The following is an 18,111-nucleotide window of genomic DNA, read 5'->3' as shown; positions in this document are numbered from 1 at the left end:
ATGTTAACTTTTCTTTGTATGTAATGCCAGTCTCTCCTGTAAGTATTTACATTTTAAATGGATTCATAATTTTCACAATGTCTGCTACATTGCAAATTATGTCAAACATAGAAAAGGGCATTTATCAAAGTCAAGTACTATCAATAGAAACAATAGCTACTAATACTCCTTTTATACCAAACTCAGCTGGTGCACGCAGGTTTTTTAAAAGTAGGTAAACTCACAAAAGAAAAGCAGTTGACTCCTTTCATGTTGCCGGTAGGGGAGTTTGCCTGAACAATATAAAGAAAAATATCAATGTTGTATGATGTTCACAAAATGTCAAAAACAATGAATTCACAAATTCATGGCTATTTACACACCAATGCCAGAAAGTCAAATAAACAAGTTCACAGGGGTGAACGCTGCCGATATGAGCCGTAGCCGACGAAAAACATAATTTCACCTGTGAGTGAATGCCAATTGTAACATTCCCATTGCAGACAAAAGCCAGATGTTCGTGGTGTTTTTTTGACCAGTGAAAAGGGGCTTAACCAAACAGTTTCCACCACTATCAGTGAAAAAACACAGGCTGCCTCACCGTGATGTTCAAAAATACAAATCCACTCCTATCCCCCTCCCCTTGATTGTCCTCCAAAAATATATTTCTCTCTCCAGCAAATTGAATCAAACAAAGCACTCATTCTTTTTTTCAAACCCTTCTGCATAATTTTCACACAGTCCCTTAGTCGGCTCAAAGTGACAACAATAAAGGGAATAAAGAGTAAAGCTTGATTTAAGTGACTCCAAAATATGTCACACTGCTTTCTCATTGTCATTAAGTGAAACTACTCCCAACAGTGTGTGCGTTTGGCGTGTCACATCACGACAACATCGATAAAGCAGTTTGACAGTGGGAAGGCAAACAAAAAGACGCTTGTTTCGGTGCTTCCCTTCAGCTTCATTACTGCCGTCTTGCCGGCTGCAGGTTGTGTTGTTGTGCTCAGCGGTTTTGATCATGGCAACTTTCATCTCAGCCACGCTGGATCTTTGTCGCGTTTGATAGTCCCGTTGCCAGTCCACGGTGCAGTCTCTTAAGACATGAATGCAGTCAGAACAACAAACAGTTACTCACAGTCAAGTTTCATAAAGAGGCTGCCTTCATATCTTAATTATATCCATGACCCATGTGCAATTAAAGAGCAGTCCTTTTGGCTGTTGGTTTAGTTCAAAGTGAGCACAAAGAGAGGGAAAAAACTAATTGTCTCATTAATTACTCTCTGCATGAAATAATGTCCAAACCAAGGTATCCACTGTTCTTTTGTAACTCACAAAAGAAGGCCGGGAAGGGGGTGGCAGCGAGATAAAGCATGCTTCAACCTCTTTTCACAAACAGGCATCATGTTGGAAGAGAGGGAGACAAAGGGAAAAAAAGGAGGACAGGGGAGATCAGGGGTGGGAGGGAGAGGAAAAAAAAGAAATGAAGATGGAGGTTCTTTATATAAAAGGCTGGAGAGATTAAAAATGATAAACGCAGAACAAATCAAATCGGAAGAAAAGACTAAAAGGCTGTGAGGTAACATGGTGTTTCTGCAGCCTGCTCAGTTCTCTCTCTCTCTCTCTCCCACTGAATGTGGTAAATAGCCTGTTTTTACACACTGTTCAGACACTGAGACGCAGCACAACAACAAACCAAATCAGCAGCGAATAAAAGACTCGTCAGGGACGCCACAGAGGAACATCAGAGGAGGTGTTTTGGAGAGCCACATCCACCAATTAACTGTTCTGAGAGGGGTCCAGCAGTCTCACGCTGGTTTCCAGTCCGGCACTATGGGCTAGGTGGAATCAGATGAATAAAAGAGAATATGTAGCCGATCTTGTTTTCGTGCGATTGTTTACTGTCACCACAGGGAAGTAGTGACACTTTATTAGCCTGAATACGTCTGTCAGAGCGGCAGAAACAGCCTGAGAAGTGCAAACTTCCAAAATAAACCCCATTAATATTTGCATCTTGAGACCTCTGCTGTGCAAATGCAAATGTATTTCTTCATTTATGTCATGTATCTCAGACTTGAAGATACTCCCCCCCCCTCCCCAACCCACCACACAGACAGCACCATCACAACACACTGCAGGGCCCAGTTATCCTGCAGCTGAGCTGGTAAAAAGGATAATGTCGGAGCACTTCAGAGGGCGCCGCCCTCTCACTTGCGATGCCCGGCCATGCTGGAGCCACGCCTAACTGAGTGCACAGCTCCGAGGCCTTTACTGACATAAATCTGCGCAGCAAAGCAACTGTGTGGCAACGCTTATTTAGTTTACCAGCTGTAGCTGCTGAACCCGAAGCAACCAGGCCTCTCTCTCCCTCAGAAAGTAAATGAGCTTCAAATGCCCAAACTGATTTTTTTCTTCTTCTTCGTATGTATTTTCTCCCTCCTTCCACCCTGCTTGCACACTTGACTGTTCCATCGTCAGAGGCCCTCCATCTTGTCAGAATGAGGTGAACTAATGGGCCGTGGCTGAACAGCCTGAGCTCAGAGGCTATCAGTTCCCCCTGGAAGGCCAGAGAGGCGATGGAAAGGAAGAGAAGAAAGGAGAGCTTCCTTCTCTTCTTTGGCTGCCATATTTCAGTCCTGCCTCAAATAAATCCCTGCAGAAATCAAAAGGAATAGCTGAGTTTATAGCACTATGCTAATATGGTGCAGTTGTCCCCATTTCTTCTGCGTCTATTTTATGTAAATGTTATTCGTATTTGCACTTGCTAAAAGAAATCTTGGTAATTTCCTCAGTTTCATCACAGACTTTCATCAGGGCGTCCTCTTCAGCTTTATTCCTACTAAAATCCTCTGGTTTTTAGCCACACCAGCAGTGGAGCGATGTCAGTGTGTTGCCGCCCCTGAGGTCAGGCTGAAATATCTCAGCAGCCAGTAAATGGATTGTCTTGAAATCTTGAAAATTCTTATTTTTCATCAAACAACAATAGCATACCTAACCTACTGGTCTCCATACCTCTACCACTGATACCACTGATACCACTAGCTCCACGAGACAGATTTTTGTGTTTCTGTCTGAAATATGGATGGATTGTCATGAAATATGGTGAAAACGTTTATATTACCATTAGAATGAATTTCAAACATGTTAGTTTTCAACTAATTGTTAATTAGCCCCATCAGATCAAAATTTCCAATTGACTAATAATTTGGTTGATGACTAAATGCCTGCAAAACTGATGACTACTTCTGATTAGCCTCAGCTGCACTGTGCGTCATTCTAAATAACAAATGTTAGCATGCTAAACATGCTTAACAAAGATGATGAACATGGTGAATATAGTACCTGCATGTTCATTTTAACAGTGTCAGTGCAGTCTTGTTACTGTATGTTTGCATATTTCCTATATCGCTGTGGTCGTATAGGCTGCCATGACTGTGAGTAACACGATTAACCCTCTGAATCATATGGTCAGAAGTGTTAATAGATGCAAAATTACCCCCAAAGACCCATATGCCAGTCAGCCACTTCCTAGTCAGGACTCTAATTAGTCCAACAAAAGCAAATTAACCTTATCTTAGATTCAAGGGCTATCAGCCACTTGTAAGGCCACATGAGACAACCGTATTCCTGATTGCAAGCCTGTGATAATGGCTGATAGATTAAAAAAAACTCAGAAAAACCTTTCACAACAACACAATATATATATATACCTGTAGGTGTAGGCAGGATATAGCAGGAGCTGCTCGGCCCTCCTTGCTATAGGAGACACAAGGTAACACAGCAGGGCAGTTTAGAGGAGCTTTGCTAGGCCACGTTGTGACAGTCATGTCCCACTACATAAGCTGTGGGGGCATTTTGTAACAAAGATAACCAGCGCAAGGTGCCAAAGCCAGTCTGTCGAACAAGCGTTCCACCAGCCCCGGGCCATGCCAGCCTTGGCCAGGAAGACACGGAGATGGTCCGGGGACGGGGGCCTCCCTGCTCCTCTGCAGCCACATGCAATCTGGAGAGCACAGACTGCGCTTTCCGTCGGGACCTGAGTGAATGGAGGTGTAATTGGCCGTATCCAGTGATAGATGGCTGTTCAACCTTTGTTACTCATCGGCGGCAGGATGCAGGAGGCTTGTCTCACAATATGAGGTTGATTGTGGAGTCTATTAAACACCAGTCTCAGGAGGAAATGTTGCTCAGTGGAATGCAGGAGCTGAGAAGAATCTCGAGAATGATCTGATTTGAGCGCGTGTTCAGTGATTGCCCATTATATCTCTGAGACGTAAACATAATTGAAAATCTGATCAGAGAGTTAGAGCTCAGTATAATTGTTGGAAATTACAACCCTTTGTCTCTGCAACATAAATCACAGATCTAAATTATAGTTTTTATTTCATTGGAAACCAATTACCATGTCAAAGAAATTCCTTATTGTGTTATGTGCATTAATAACATAATTAAGAAGAATTGAAAGCTGTATAAAAAACTACATTTGTTGTGTTTTGATTGACCTGTACTTCAGCTCAGTAAAGGTTGTAGACAGCTTTTTGACATAGAGATCAAAACAACACCGTTCCCTTGATGAGAAAGATTCAGATCACATCTCATCCCGATGCAGTGACGCTGCTTGACGAGATGCATGTACCTGCATGTTGCCTTGGGGGCCTAGTTCACCTTGCGAAGGTTCACACTCAAACTCGCCCCCCGAAAAATCAATGGCTTGCATGATTGATGTGCTTAATGTGAAGGAAGGCAGAGTTGTCATACATCAGCTGCTCTCACGGCATGTCTGTTTTTGTTCAATAATCCGGTTACGTAGGTAAAGACATAAACAGGAACCAACACGTCTCCGGAGATGATTCGTGAAATTCAGGCAGAGACAGAGACAGAGACAAAGGCAGCGGCAGAGTTGACGGAGGGAAATAAAGAAATACAAGCAGAAATGAAATTGACTTCCCTCAAGGAAGTTTTTCTTTGCACTTGAGAGAGGTGGGAATGAAATGAAGAAATTAATAAATAAAGGGCGGCTTTTGTCAAGGGCTTTTGACATCATCTAACGGATGAGAGTAGCTGGAGAAATGAGTGATGCTCTTTAACGCTGACCCAAATCATAAGAGACACTGGGAGTTGTTAAAACACGGAGCAGATTGGGGAGTCTGAGTGACCTAGATAGCATTGGTTTTGAAAAGCAGCCATACATCACATTAAATCGCTCTTCTGTCTAATACAATGAGGCATATCTCCCTCGCTGGTAATGAAAATTACATTCTGATAAGGTTCATTGTGACATGGAAAATACCTCTACCATCACTGACACTCCAGGGCTCTGTCGGAGACGCACTTATGGGGAGATTTCCCCTCTGCCTGGACCTGGGTGACATTATCTGCCTCATAAACTCATATGAAGGGTGACACATGGTCTAGACAGCCATGCACAAGGAGAACAGGAGGTGATGAGGTGACCAGTTGTTCACGGAAATTAAATTTGTCTTTTTTTTTTTTAAGGGGAGGCAGATATACTGTAGCCGTAGAAAGACTATTTTATAGATCCTTTTGTTTTACGCGTATATGTATATATGAATTGAAGCTCAGCATGATGATGCTAAAAAATTCACCTCAACAACTGCAATGTATTCTCTCACTTCAAGTAATAAATATATACTTATTTAGCTCAGTAGCTCTACTTCCTCCCACTATCTGGAAGCCATATCCTGGGTATAAATGCGGCCATCTTGCGCATTTGGAGCCAGAGTTTGTGCACTAGCGATCAAGGGATCAAGCCGTGGTAGTGAAGTCCCACCCATACACACACTTGGCCAATCAGGAGTCAATCTCAGCTGTCATTCATGGCGTTTCTACTCATTTGTATACCGGCAAATAATTAGACAAAACCCAATGTAAAAAAATTAGCACTTGAACATCAGTTTGATAAGAATTAGCTAAAATGTTCAGTCAATGTCCCATCAGTTAACATAGAGGAGACCGGATTTATGACCTATACTGCAGCCAGCCACCAGGTGGAGATCAAGATGCTTTGGCTTCACCTTTGGGGAACTGTCGGTTTTCCTCTTTATATCCAGTCTATGCCACAGCTCTTCATACAGGCTGCACACACACACACATGCATGCTACACACACACACTGCTGTGTGTTTGATGTCAGCAAGCTACAGGTAATTTTCTTCTTTAGCAAATAAACAAGCAGTGCAAAAATAGTACAAGAGTCTAATTTGTATAAATGATGCTGAAAATTAGCTTTGTGTTCGCTCACAACATCAAAGAATGATGGCTCAACCTTATTTGTTTTATCATTATTATCCTACTATAATCATTATTATTGTAATTTGGGTGGACTAATGCACCTTAAAAGCCTCATATTGAAATGTTTCAAGATTTAGTTTGGAAACAAATGAATGGATTAATGTAGAACACCCATATAACGGTACTTTATTAAAACGAGGGCACTTGAAATTCTTTTTTAAATGACACTTAGACACTCTCATTACAGACACTCACAATGTCACACAATGTCACACAGGATAATGTGTGCCCGAGCTCGATGTGCGGCGGCTCTTTTCAGGCCAGGGTCGGTTAAAGGCCTCTCTCTCCAACAATGGCCCGTCACCATGCCAACAGAAGCAGTGCCAGCCACTGTGCCAGCTTGGCATGGCCCCCTGTGTTAGCAGTAGCTGATTCAAGGGCATTAAAGCACAATGTGTGGGGGTCCTAGTTTATAGAGGGCTGTGCCAGGATTCCCACCACAGTTTGCTTTGAAACAGTCTGTCATTCATCGCTCCCTGCCACTTCCCCTCCTCTCGTGCTGTTGATCTGAGCTGGGAGCATTAACAATCCATCTTCTGAAAAATTTGCCTCGCACGCACAGAAGCGGCAGTCATGCTCTAATGTGCGATATTTACTCACATACAAGCGGCACGTAAAACAACAGCGTCAAATATTCCGCCACAGGTCTCCTTCAAGGGTGGGCGCCGAACAGCGAGCAGTTTCTGCACTCTCATTAAGGATTGATGATCCAGAAGAGACAATAACGTCTTTGTTGATTTGTTAGATTGCTGCCTGCCAATTTGAATGTTAGATTAATGTTGTAATGAGTGATAGAGGCGGATGTGTTTGTCATTTAAAATGTTACCACCTCCACATTAACCGTTTCTCCCTGTCTCCTCATCCTGCAGCGCTCGGAGCAAGTGACTGTGATGGGCTGTCGGACTACATCTGAAGTGCTCGACCAAAGAATAATATCCACTCCTGACCTACTCTGAAGAACAATATTTGATTCAATCAATGGTGCAGTCTCTCCGGGGGGTGAATTACACCTGAGCAATAGGTGGGACCTCAGAAAAGATCAACAGTGGAACATGTGGTACTTGACCTTCACGGAGAGAACTCAGATACACTCCAGAAGATGTCAAATCTGATCTGAAGCCGCTCTCGAGAGGGTCGCCCAGCTCGTAATTCAGCCCTCTCTGCACGTGTGTTGTTAAGCAATACTCAGACACCATGGGCCATCAGTGAAGGAGCACAGTAATCAATGCTGGATCTTCATTTATTGAGGAGTACCAGACATCTCACCATGGATGTGAAGGAGGTTTTCTCCACCAAAGAGCGACTGTGAGAGAGACGGACCTGGGGGGAATTGGACACTGGGAGTAAGGAGGATCAGCTAGTGTGCTGCTAGCCCATGGTGCATCTGCTGTGAGCAGGACAAGGGACTCAGCGGTGGAGGATGTCAGCAGAGGCCGAGCTCCAGCCGGGTGTCAAAACCAGCCAGCGAAGGGAGTCCAGGAGGATTAAAAGTACGTGAGATCCAGGGGTGGGCACTGGCAATAAATATGATGTTAAGAATTTTTTTCAAAGCTTTTCGAAGAGCACAAGGAACAATTTTCAAAATATATTCAATGATGTGTGTTTTTGCTCAAAGCTATTGAGATAATAATAAACAAGGTATGACTTAAATGTGCACCTTACTGTATCAGGAAAATTTCATGGATATTAGACATTTAATTGGCCCCTCTGTGTAAATTGTGGCCCCTTTATGGCCCCTGAAAAATCTGAGATTTGCCACTGGCTCATATTTTACTGTATGTATTTTGTTGTGGATTGAGAAGAGCATGATAGATACATAGCCCATAGTGCTCAGAGGTACTCGCAAAGACAACAAGAAACATGAAGAACAGGGAGACAAAATGGAGAAATGGCAGCTTTCCTGTGTTTGGCAGGCAGTGAACATAACTTTAAGCCAAGTTTGGATAAATAATGCTGAACTACATGGAGAAAAGCTTCAGTCAGACAAGCTCGCCGAGAGGCTCCCTGTCTCATCCCAGGGATCCAGACGTAGTAACAGCTATTCCGTGTAGCCCCGGGGTTTGGTGCTGCCATGATTTAGGTGTCATGGACAGGGTAATTCACACCCTGTTGCTTTGATGAACAGCATAAGTGATGTAATAGGACAAGTCATTCTCCGAACGTTCACCAGGAGACTGAAATGGGAGTGAATTGGCTGAGAGGAGGAAAGAGATGGAGAGAGAGGGAGGCAGAAAGAGTGAAAATCACAAGGAGGGGATAGAAAGTGTGTAAGAGGAGGAGGACATTTCTTCTTTTCCTTTCCTCTCCTTTTCCCTTTTCTCCTCTCATTTCTCTATCCATGAATAAAGCCACTCCAGCCAGTCCAGTAAATCTAGCTTCTGTGGGCTGGCTGTAACGAGGCCACAGGGCCAGGTCCTCTGTGGCTGTTTCACTGGCTCTGTCAGCTTGCTCAGATAAATGGCCGGGCTGGAGGAGGGCCCATCGATTTGAGTTAAGTGGAGGGGGGAGAGCGTAGCGAGGGGGCTATTACACACGTGGCTATGCGGCTCATCAGAGGGGGGTATCAGCGCAGGCTATCAGCCCCTGACTTTACCATGTTAATCACATGTGCTGCAGGGGCCGTTGTCACAATCGGCAAAGATGCTATTTAGGTCCATATAAATGGAAATGGGGCAACATAAATGCATGCAGAGTGTCAAGAAGCACAGACAGGGGTGGATATGAGCCGGCTGGGGACAGGTGAAGGACACCATCAAGGATCAGGTGGACGATTTATATTGAGATTAAGTTCTGTTTATATCCATGTGAATTGAAGGGAACAGCAGATATTAATGACATTTAAAGGATAAGGTGGCTCTTATTTTATATTTTTCATCGCGTCAACAAATCCTCATCTTAACTATATGTAAATCTGCCTCTTATTCCTTAAGTGACTTCTCTTCTCTATATAAGTAACACTCACAACACATTGCCAGCATTCACAGCCGCTGCTTCGTCCAATGTTACTGTGACCACAACGTACTTCTCTGGTATTTGATGGAGCGGTTTTGTGTTCTCGTCTGTTTGGATATATTTTGAAAAACAAAGGTCGTGTGGATGGAGATACATTTTTTAACAGAGGGGGAAAATAGTGTAGACAAGGCATAAATTAGACATCTTTGGGATAATCTGAAGAGTTTGGCTCCAGCTAGCTCCATCTCCATTGAAAAGAAATCACAATACTGTAATGTGCTGCTCATTATTACCCAGTTGGGGTTTCTGAGGCAAAACTTGCTATTAGGATGATTTTTTTTCCGTTTTTTTGTTATTTTTGGAGAGATTTGATGACAAAATGAAAAACATAATCTATCATTAGTGTCATCCATTAATGAATTATCATCTGTATTTATATATTTTCAGACAATAATATAACATTTATTGTAACAAAAAACAAACATATAACCCAATATTACAGTAAAAGGACATACTGGTCACATCATCCTATGCTTGGTTTTAAAGATGCCATATTGATATGGATGTCACATTTGATAACATCAAATGTTACTGCAGCAAACTCCGACTCCCATTCTGAAGCCAGAGCTTCCCTCTACCAATCGAAAGAAATGCTTTACATGCGTGACTTTACTCCATCTCCATAGCAACTGTTGCTCTCCCACTATAATCTGAGCACAAAAAAAAATATTCTTTTCAAAACGAGAGAGACAAGGAATGAGGACATCGAGACATTGAAAGAGGGGCCAGAAGGACAGAGACACGGCAAACAGAGAAAAAGAGACAGAGCGAGGCAAACAGCAGACTGAATCACCAGTGTCCTCTTGTACTGAATGAATGGCATTGAAAAAATTGTAAGAGGCAGTACAAATACGAACCATTTCACCCTGTGCAAACCCACATTTCACCAAATCAGTTGCTTATCCAGCTGTTACATCATACTGCTTCACCATCAGGGTGATAAGTGGAGCCCCCTACCCAACCAACTCTCCCACAGCACGCATCAATACCTGCATGGAACTCTGCAGTGAGTCAATGGTCTTTCCACATTGATGATGTGCACAATACCCCTCATTAACTGTGCAACTGCTTTAACGATTTCGTCATTTGACCAAACCCCCGATCTCCTGTTTGGTGCCAAAGTTGGGTAGAGGCATTTTGATCCGTGTGGTTTCGGACAAGGGAACGCATGCTCGTAAATGTGTATCTGCGAGTTTGCTGAGGCTTATGAAGAGTATTTTGTGCGCATGAGGGAGACAGATGGCGGGGACAGATTTGCCTTCCTCAGACGCCCATTCTCTTTACAACTGCTTAAAGTCGTCAGTCTCCCGCACTGACAGAACATACCTTCAGTTTTCATTTCCGCGACGTCAAATGTTCTGTTCAGAGACACATCAAACTAAACAAAGCTAACAAAACAAAACAAACACTACACACTGCACGTAGGTGAAAGTAGAAGCTCGGTAAGCATCACAATTTATTCACATTATGGTTAAATGGATGGCGTGTGTGTGTGTGTCCCACTGACAAACAGAGACAAGAAGACACAGATACACACTCAGAAAGGTTCAAAGGTTAAGCTGCCTCGATGCCGGCTCCCCAACAAAAAGTTTCCTGTTGCCAAGTCCTTATATCTGGAGGGGCACTTCTGACTCTCCATCTGTGGCCATCTGTCCCCTCACTGTCCCCATTCTAGTGTGGCAAACGGGAGGACGCAACACTGTGATCAGTGACAAGCCCTGAAACAGTATGGAGCAGCGCTAACAGTAATTGTTCTCTCCATGGTCCTGGTGCAAGGCCCTGCGTCAGGTGGGGGATCACAGCGTTTGATTTGAAGCCCTCTTACATCCTGCGTGTTGATTCCCAGCTCTTTTTTGAAGACTCTGCTATTGCTTTTCTTATTTTATAGTGTTTATTTGAAGGGAAATGGGAGGAGAATTGGGAGGAGAGACGTGACAAGCATTCTAAAGCCCCTTTTCCACTGGTCAAAAAACCCACTTCATCTTGGCTTATGTCTGTAATGGGAGCGGGTACAATCAACATTCACTCCCAGGTCAAATGACTCTGAGGTAGACACAGATTTTAATCGGCCACGATGGAAACAAGACACCTAGGTCACCGCGCTAATTTAGCAAGACAGCGACGAGACAGACCACCTAATTTGGTCGTTCATGACGTTAAATATGAGAGAAAGGCAAAACCCTCTACAGGCAATGGGAAAAACCTGCGTATACGTGCTAATTTTGGTGTAAAAGAGGTATAACACAGGGCGTACATGCACCCGAGATTACCAGGTCTCCCAAATGGCGTGTTGTGCAATATGTAGGATACCTTTAGATAGAGATACAAATAGTAGAAAATACTTTAGGCAACTCTCTGTCAGACAAATTAAGAGCATCGGGCTCATGGGCCAGAAATATTGTGAGGGCCACTCAACCTTGGGTAATTGTAAATCCAGAAAAGCAAAGGAATATGTGTCATCCCCCTCTTCACACACACACACACACACCTTCTCCCTCTCTCCTCTCCTTCCGTACAGTGTGTAACAACATGAAACAGCATGCCCTGCAGCTCTTTAGTTTCATACAGCACACGCGCTTGTCTTGATCTGAACCCAGAGCACGTAGTGTACGAGTTATGCCGCTGTGTTAAGACTCTCATTCGGTATGCAAGGCCTACCTTTTTTTTTTTTTTTTAGTATCTGTGCATAAACCTCTAAATCTCTCCTGAAGTGTTATTAGGGGAAATGGTACGCTGTATGTAAAGAAACAAATGGCACAGAACATCTGGTTAAAGCTCATCTGAGAGCGCTGCACTGAATTGGACCGATCATGTTTAAAATGCAACTGGAGCAGCATGCATTTTACATTACATTACAGAGTGTATGAGTCAGTAAAATCAGGATGGAATGCATAATACTGTATGAATAGACTGGAGTCGCTGCATGAGGGATGGTTTTAAGAAGGTAGAGCAATAATTATTGCAGGAGTCCACCTCCTTTCACATCCGTCACGCAGGGTTTAGGCATCAGCACGACTGCAATCAAGTACAGTACATACTGTATGTCAAAGTAACGTCCACAGTTGGTCTCCAGTCCGTCATCAAAGTCTGAATGTCCATTTCTCCACATGGGAGCTGTTTGCATGCCAAGCTGCGGCTGCTTAATGTTCAGAGGTACATCGTGGCCGTATGTAAGACTCATTTTCCTCTGGCAGGAAAGCAAGTCTGAATCAGACCCAGATTTGACATTCACTTGCTCAGAGACTTTAATGACTTTAGCATCGTCAAGCCCTCCCCCCCTTTTAGAGGATTCTGCCCTCATGAATTAGTGAGAGGGTGTGCATAGCCAAGACAAGCGCTTGCATTAGGGCCAAGACCCTTTTTTTCTCGATTTGCACAAGCCATTTAATTTGCTTGTTTTCCCCCTGAATTTCCAATTTGCTTTTTGATATATTTTTTTTCTTGGAAATTGCAGGGGTGAAAAGAGGGGGTAGATTTGACATGGATGGCAATTCCATGTGTTTCTGGGTGGAATAAGTTAATTTTTGGTTTGATATGGTCTTTGATGGCAGCCTGACAGTCCCTGTTAGGGATATTAAGCCTCATCCTCTTCTCATGCACAGCTTAAGCCAGCCACTTAAATGTGCCATTAACTGATGCACTGTACGGGCTCGTGACCTAGAATTGAGCGACCGAAGGGGCTGAAAAACTGTGAAATTCTCCAAGGTGCTGGTGACCTTGATTTGGAATCCTGCTATCTCTTTGTGTGAATGCAGCAGGAGTGTTGAAGCTGAGAAACCCTGCGCAGATTACGAGGGGATGGTTTATACCTCGTTGCATGCACGAGACGGCAATCAAGAGTCTCACCCACATAATCAAAACAGGAGGACAGCGAGCATGCACAAAGACAATATGACAAAGGTGTCCCTGTCCAGGTGGGTGTCAGGGCAGCTACAGAATAATCAGCAGTTGGGATGGGAACAAAAAAGGGAATGGATGACAAAACACGTCATCTTCCTGCCGCCACCCAACATCCATCACCCAGGAAGGGCCTTGTGGATTGTGGGTGAGCGCTGGACCGAGATGATTCCTCTCAAAAGCAGCCATTCAAGCTGGTTTGTCCCCACCAATAGCACCCATGGGGACTTTGGGCATGGGTGCAACGTAGGAATAAGCGTCCCCCCCACTCAACCACCCCATAACCTTTCACCCTAGAGCTTTGTGTGTGAATAGCTCACAATGCTGTGCAATAGGTGACGTGGAAGTGGTCTCATTGTTCCTCTTGTTTTCTCCTTTGGTCCACTGGCTTTAACCAACTTCCTTTTCAATTTTCTTTCAATCTTTTCTTGCCGCTGATAATTTATTATTCAATCCAAATGTTCTATTCCATAAATATTTATACCATCGAGTGCACACACACACACACACACACACACACACACACACACACACACACACACACACACACACACACACACACACACACACACACACACACACACACACTAGCCTCTGTACCTTAAACAGGGCTCAATACTAAAGTTGTAGGAGCTCGCACATCCTTTTTTCTGTAATAACACAAAATTAATTTTCTTCCCCGTTATTTTTATTCTCTTTCACGCCGCAGGTCAGGACCGCACTGAGGCGGGGCTTATTAAGCGTTTCCGTGGAGATGGCATGCGGTACAAGGCCAAGCTGATCGGGATTGATGAGGTGACAGCGGCGCGCGGGGACAAGCTGTGCCAGGACTCCATGATGAAGCTGAAGGTGCAGACTGCTGTGTGTGTGTGTGTGTGTATCTGCGGGGACAGCATTGAGCCTCTTCATTCATCTCAGACAGATTTTGAAAAAGTATGACTGTATTGTGTGTTGAGTCATAGGAGCTGTCCTCTCCTGTATATGACTCACTGGAACTCTGTAAAGAAGTGACCAAACGGAACAAATAACAGTCCAGTTATATTATTCTGCAGCTCTTTGTCATGAAGGAAGCTTTTGTAAGGTTGGTTTTATATCTTGTGCAAAATGGTAGAACCTGTGTACCTTATTTTCCCTCTAATAGGCTGCTATATTTTTAGTTTTGCTCAAAGCTCTCCACATTTATTCATACAGATATTTATTGACCTTGAAGGCAAGCTGTCTTCCTTTTTTGAGTATTATACCAGCTAGGCAGAAGATTCTCACTTTTTAACCTACGACTGCAAGAACATTACTCGCCCCCACCCCCACTTGTTGTATGTCTTCTCGTGTCAGTCACAGTTTTCTATTTTTACAACAAAGTCCATACTTGTAGCACATATGCAAACTGGGATAATGTGACCCAGATAATATAATAGTGAATGTCGAAAGTAAATTAGGTCAAATTCAGTCGCACACTAAGGCTGGAAGGAAAAAAATCAGCACTGGTTCATTTGGAAGAATGGGTTGAAGATTGACTAATTTGTACTATGATGTTCTCTAAATTCACTATTTCTAAAGCCCCGCAACCCCTTGTTTCTGTGAACCTTTCTTTTTTCGCACATGCATTTTACAGTCATAATGGTCCCTCGCGGAAGAAGGTTGCCGGCACCGGTTCATGGCACAGGTTCAAATCCAGACTGGGCCAGTGGAGTTTGAATGTTCTCCCCATGTTTGTGGGTAATCTGGTTCCCTCCCACAGTCTAAGTACATGCAGGGTCAGGTAAATTGGAGAGTTTGAATTGACCGTAGGAGTGAAGAGGGTAGGTAGGTGTTGGCCCTGCAGTCCAGCGGGGATCTGTCCAGGGGATTGGATTATCTTTCACGCCTCAAAGAAGAGGCACTATAGATAAAGGATTGCTGGACATAGGCTCCTCATTTCTAGCTGGTGTGACTTGTGTCAGTTACAGTAACACTAGATGCTATCAGGGCTTGCTAAAGAGCTGATTCAGCTAAATTAGCTCCATGATTTGGTTAAAATAGCTGTTTTCAGCTGACCTGAGTAAAAGGGGTCTTAAATATACACTTCCTGGTTACACATGTTAATGTGTGAAAACTACAGTGATGATCCCCATAGAAACATGACAATGACAAACATGACAATTTCACTGTTAAGACATTACATTTCTTCCATGGATAAGCAAGAGATAAGGTTTTGTTTTTCTTTCTCCAACACTTTGTGTGAGATAAGGCTTTAGAATCAGTAACAACACTGTCTCAGATAACAAGTGGTGGCCAGAGAAGAGACTAAACATCTCTGTACATCCAAGTAACAACAGAACCACAAACATTCACCTCCCTTACTGGAGTAGTGTCCAGGATCAGCCTCTACACAGTGAAAAATACAGACTGTATATAGAGATCCACATGTGCTGCTCCTCAAAACTTAAGCCAAAGCTTCCTGATCACCACCTGGTAGCTGGCGGCAGTATAGGTTATAAACCTTGCCGCTTCCATGTTAACGTATGGGACAAGGACCAAACTAAAAAGTCAAAGCGCATGTCATTCAATATGATTTCTGTCATTTTATTTAGGTCTTATCACACTGATGTATGTTCAAGTGTTTCTGGTCAGTTTAGTTTTAAGTCGTTGATTGATGCTGTGGCTGCTTATGGCTGCTAAGCTATTCTGTTCAGGGGAGGGTTTTAGCAAATGGTCAGTTATCAACATACAGTATATTAAATTACATCTTACTGGGGAATAACATGCTTCCTCCTCTCAAAAGTTTATTTTGTATCATCCTGACTGTTTCACTGTTACTAAAGTAAAAGGCAAGGAATACTTATCACTTTCTTTGTTCTTAAGAAAAAAAGCAGCACGTCTTTGCAGTTGGTGGCTATAGGATAAATCCTTCTCCAATAGAAGACATATATGTGTTGCTTTTTAAGTTTCTTCTCACAGATTTTTCCGGAGCTTAAATGTGTGGGCGGGCCTACAAAGAGAGCAGTATAGCCAGGAGGCAAAGCCTCTCATCGCCCATATCCATTCACAGGGATATGTTCAATAAAACAACTTTTTCGCTGCCTTGATCTGACATGTCGGCAGTGTCCTCGGCGTGACTCCAGTAGTCACCAGCCACCAGCCAGTTACAGTCAATGGAGCAGTCGATACAGGCTTGCTATTATCTGGACAGGGGATAGAAGAGGGGACAGGGTTTCTATTGAGCTGCCTCTCACTGCCTTGAGGACTAATCCACCAAATGGAGAAGCCGATGGCTGATTGACATCATCCATCGACTCCCCCTGCCCGCCTGCCTCTTTCTCACTTACTTCATTTCTTTGCTGTTGCTGGCTCTGCTCTGTATCCTCTTCCCCTCTTTATATACTGCTTCATCACCTCCTTTTCTCATATGAACCTACTTTTTTTTTTGTGAAGATGCATGTATTTCTTCTTCACCCTGCAGGAACGACTTGTTCTGCGCGTAGTTTTGAATACAGCTCTGCTTTAACAAGAAAGGTCTGAGGTGGAGGTTAGCTGATGTACAGGAGAGGTCAAGCGTGTGTCTGTGTAACTGCGATTGCAGTTTTGTCAGACACATTCAGCACAGCAGGCAGGTCTTTCTTATCTCCTCTGGTTTTCCTTCTTCTCTCTTCTCTCATTTTCGCAGGCTTTGTTCTAGGAACGGCACGTCGAACACACAGGTCGCATTAACTGGAACAGGGTGGAGATGTTAATTGTCTTCTTTATTAGACTTGAGAATAAAAGCAAAAAGGGGGCTGCCGAGAACCATGGGAAATACATACTTCAAAGGCCTGATTGGTTGTTCAGTCAGCACTATGTGAACAGCGAGCTGGTCGGTCAGCATGAGCGATGCATTCTGTCAGCAAATCTCACCCTATTGTTGTTAGCTCGCACTTGTGCATGTCACGTTGAAGTGCAGTGGAGCTACTTCAAGAAAGGGAAGAAGAAAAAAGGGAAATAATAACAAGACTCGCTGCACAAGGTGATGCTTGAATTCCTGTGAGAGTGAAGCTTCAAGAAAAGGCACATGAAAGAACATTCTGTCCTATCACACCTTACGTAACTCCTGCCTTCTTACCCCCCCAAACTTTCTCTTGAATCTGCCCGTCAACCACCCACCCACCCCCTCATCTCCCACTGTCACACTCACCTGAGTTGGAAGAGAGATCGGCTCATGGTCTTTAACGCCAAGTTCATATCCTTTCATCTCCTCATGTCATTTCCTTTAATCTCCTGCAGGGAATGGCTTCCTCGGCACGTTCCAAAGGGGAGCACAAGCAGAGAGTCTTCCTGACGGTGTCTTTCGGCGGGATCAAGATTTACTGCGAAAGATCAGGGGTGAGTAGCGTGTCAGCAAGGGAGTCCGCCGCGGCAGAGCTGCACTGTGAGGCCACTGCCAGCTGCCACTCTGTGAACCTATATGGTGTAGGACATCCAGAGGGCATACACTTGCACAGTTCAGTTCACAGCGGCTGCCAAGGCTGCCATCTTGTAAGCCTGGCCTGCACGGTTGATATGTTTGTACAGTGGCAATACCTGCACGCAAGTAACATGATTCATGAGGTTGCGCTCAAGTAGCAAGAGCAAAAATATACACAACTGTCTTTCCACAGGACAGTTTACCCTTTAGTTCATAAATATTTAACATGGCAGCAGTAATTTGCAGGCCTTGCATTTGATATTTGACTCTGAGTAACATACTTTATACACTACAAGATGAGGGGTATGCTGCAGGACCTACTTAAGATCACTCAGACCCTGTCTGCGTGCTAATGATAGCGCAGTGAGCAATGTTTGGCTGTTTCCGTCTTCATCCTGGCTCTCACCCCCGCGGACTCGGAGGCCTGCTGTTCCATTACAGGATGATCGAGGGGCCCGGTTCTTCCCCGTCCTGGGGCGTAGTGTTGGCTAGATAGGC

The 18,111-nt window shown here is 43.9% G+C and overlaps 1 protein-coding gene across 1 annotated transcript in view; it reads left to right on the top strand.

Moving 5' to 3' along the window:
* Positions 1-18,111, top strand: part of LOC118117333 — a 53,551-nt gene that overhangs the window by 11,922 nt on the left and 23,518 nt on the right. Inside the window, exons 2-4 of the mRNA XM_035169487.2 lie at positions 7,157-7,777; positions 13,906-14,045; positions 17,433-17,531. Of these exons, the coding sequence (XP_035025378.1) occupies positions 7,708-7,777; positions 13,906-14,045; positions 17,433-17,531 (309 nt within the window). The 5' untranslated portion in view covers positions 7,157-7,707. The remainder of the gene's footprint in view (positions 1-7,156; positions 7,778-13,905; positions 14,046-17,432; positions 17,532-18,111) is intronic.

Source organism: Hippoglossus stenolepis, chromosome 11 (assembly GCF_022539355.2).
Source record: "Hippoglossus stenolepis isolate QCI-W04-F060 chromosome 11, HSTE1.2, whole genome shotgun sequence".
NCBI classification, from domain to species: domain Eukaryota; kingdom Metazoa; phylum Chordata; class Actinopteri; order Pleuronectiformes; family Pleuronectidae; genus Hippoglossus; species Hippoglossus stenolepis.
The sequence above is the reverse complement of the archived record's forward strand: the minus strand, read 5'-3'. Positions and strand labels throughout refer to the sequence as shown.